Source organism: Olea europaea, unplaced genomic scaffold (assembly GCF_002742605.1).
Source record: "Olea europaea var. sylvestris unplaced genomic scaffold, O_europaea_v1 scaffold23590, whole genome shotgun sequence".
In the NCBI taxonomy this organism is placed as follows: Eukaryota; Viridiplantae; Streptophyta; class Magnoliopsida; order Lamiales; family Oleaceae; genus Olea; species Olea europaea.
The window spans coordinates 1-1686 of NW_019241717.1; the positions used below are offsets into that span (position 1 = coordinate 1).

Genomic DNA, 1686 nt, shown 5'->3' on the forward strand with positions numbered 1-1686 from the left:
TTAAAACCTTCAATGACACCTCTCAAGAATTGATTCCTCTTCTCATTTTGAACATTGGGAAGAGCAATCGTGATGCTAGTTAGTGTTGCCACGGCTAGACTCCAGCAATTAAGAGGTTCTGTGCAAATAATCGGAGAGACTTGATCACTTTCAAATTTTGATACACCCTCGAAGTTGGTGGAATTCTCCATAAGCTCTATTAGATATCTAGGCTGATGCTTTGCGCCCTTCTTTATGGATGAATTAATAGAAGTGTTAATGAACATCAGGTATCCATCATGTATTGCCTCACTTTCTAGATGTAAAACAAAATTTCTAAGATCCTGCTTATAACCAACCGTGTGTTCTGCTTCATTGGTATTGACCGAGGCCTCAGATTGCCTCAAGAAAAATTTCTTTACCATCACCAAGCATCTGATGATTTTCATCCTTAAGATACCAAAAACGAGTACGATGGTCAATGGGATCATAATTTCTATGAGACTGGAAACTAGTTCCCTGTCCATTAAGAAGAGAATTCCACCAATTGAGATGGGAAGAAGCAATTTATTTGCCATCACAACCACTATCTGACTTCCTATACACAAGTTGAGAAGTAGATTTCTGATGTGATAAATAGTTTTTCTATGCTTCTGGCATCGAACATATAATGGTGGGAGTCTCCTTTTCCACTCTAGCAATCTTTTAATCCTGTAATTCTTTATTTCTAAGGAAATGCTAGAGATGGTACATTTTCTAATATTCCGAACAGTGTGAATTAAAGCTACTAAAAGTCTTCCCAAAGACATGACAGTGCAAAGAATCGTGCCTACATATTGAGCCCAATAAACAAAATATACTGACCATTTATAATCAGAAGCAGCATTTTTCTTATAGGGTCTGTAATAAATTGTTCCGTTAGAAGTATAACTTAGGATGCAGATCATGAATAAAACAACGCTGGCCTCAGATCGTGCCAGCACAAACTGAGGGTTACCTGTTTCTGCCATCACCCAGTACTTCGTCACGCACAACTTTAACTTGTCAAAGTCCATTATTTGGTCTCCTTGTAGTTCCGCTGCCGAAATTCTTGTTTGCAATTCTTTGTACTTACGTTCCAAATACCTTTTACTTGTAAATACCGTTAAAGCAGTAGAACTCAATACAATGAACGCATAAACATTCATAAAGACAATCACCACTTGGAAATGATCTTCAATTACGCCTGTGAATACTTGGATGGTAACATTTACGGTAAGCGTCACTATAAGGATACCCAATGCTGTCAAGTTCACTACTATATCTCCTTCACTCATGGATCCCAAAGAAGGCATGAAATGAGTGGTTGAAACACACAAGAAAGTAGTGCTAGTACTTTTAGCGTCTTGATCATAGCTACCTTCCATCGGGGTAGTTAGGTCCATTGACAACTTCACTGCGATGGCTAACACAGTCAAGGAAGCAGCGTTGAGAGCAGAATATCTGCAAGGGAACCATAATTTTCTATGGCGGACAGAGGTCACTAAATCAATGACAAGTGAAAGAGTCCATATTAGAGATGCTACGGCAGCATATAGGCCTATCCATGGCATTGGTGCTTTAGAGTCCATCATTTTGTTCAATTATTCAGCTCTCTTCCCACGGCTGCTTTAGTTCGGATTTAAGATGAGGATGCTCCAGTGGTGGAAATTTCTTTGTTGTGTCAAT

At 39.0% G+C, this 1686-nt stretch overlaps 1 protein-coding gene across 1 annotated transcript; it reads right to left on the bottom strand.

Moving 5' to 3' along the window:
* Positions 1–7: 7 nt before the first annotated feature.
* Positions 8–1589, bottom strand: LOC111381682 (the record flags this gene model as incomplete). Its single annotated transcript, XM_023005492.1, has 1 exon — positions 8–1589. A coding segment is annotated over exon 1 (1582 nt), but the record flags the coding sequence as incomplete, so codon positions are not given.
* Positions 1590–1686: the final 97 nt, after the last annotated feature.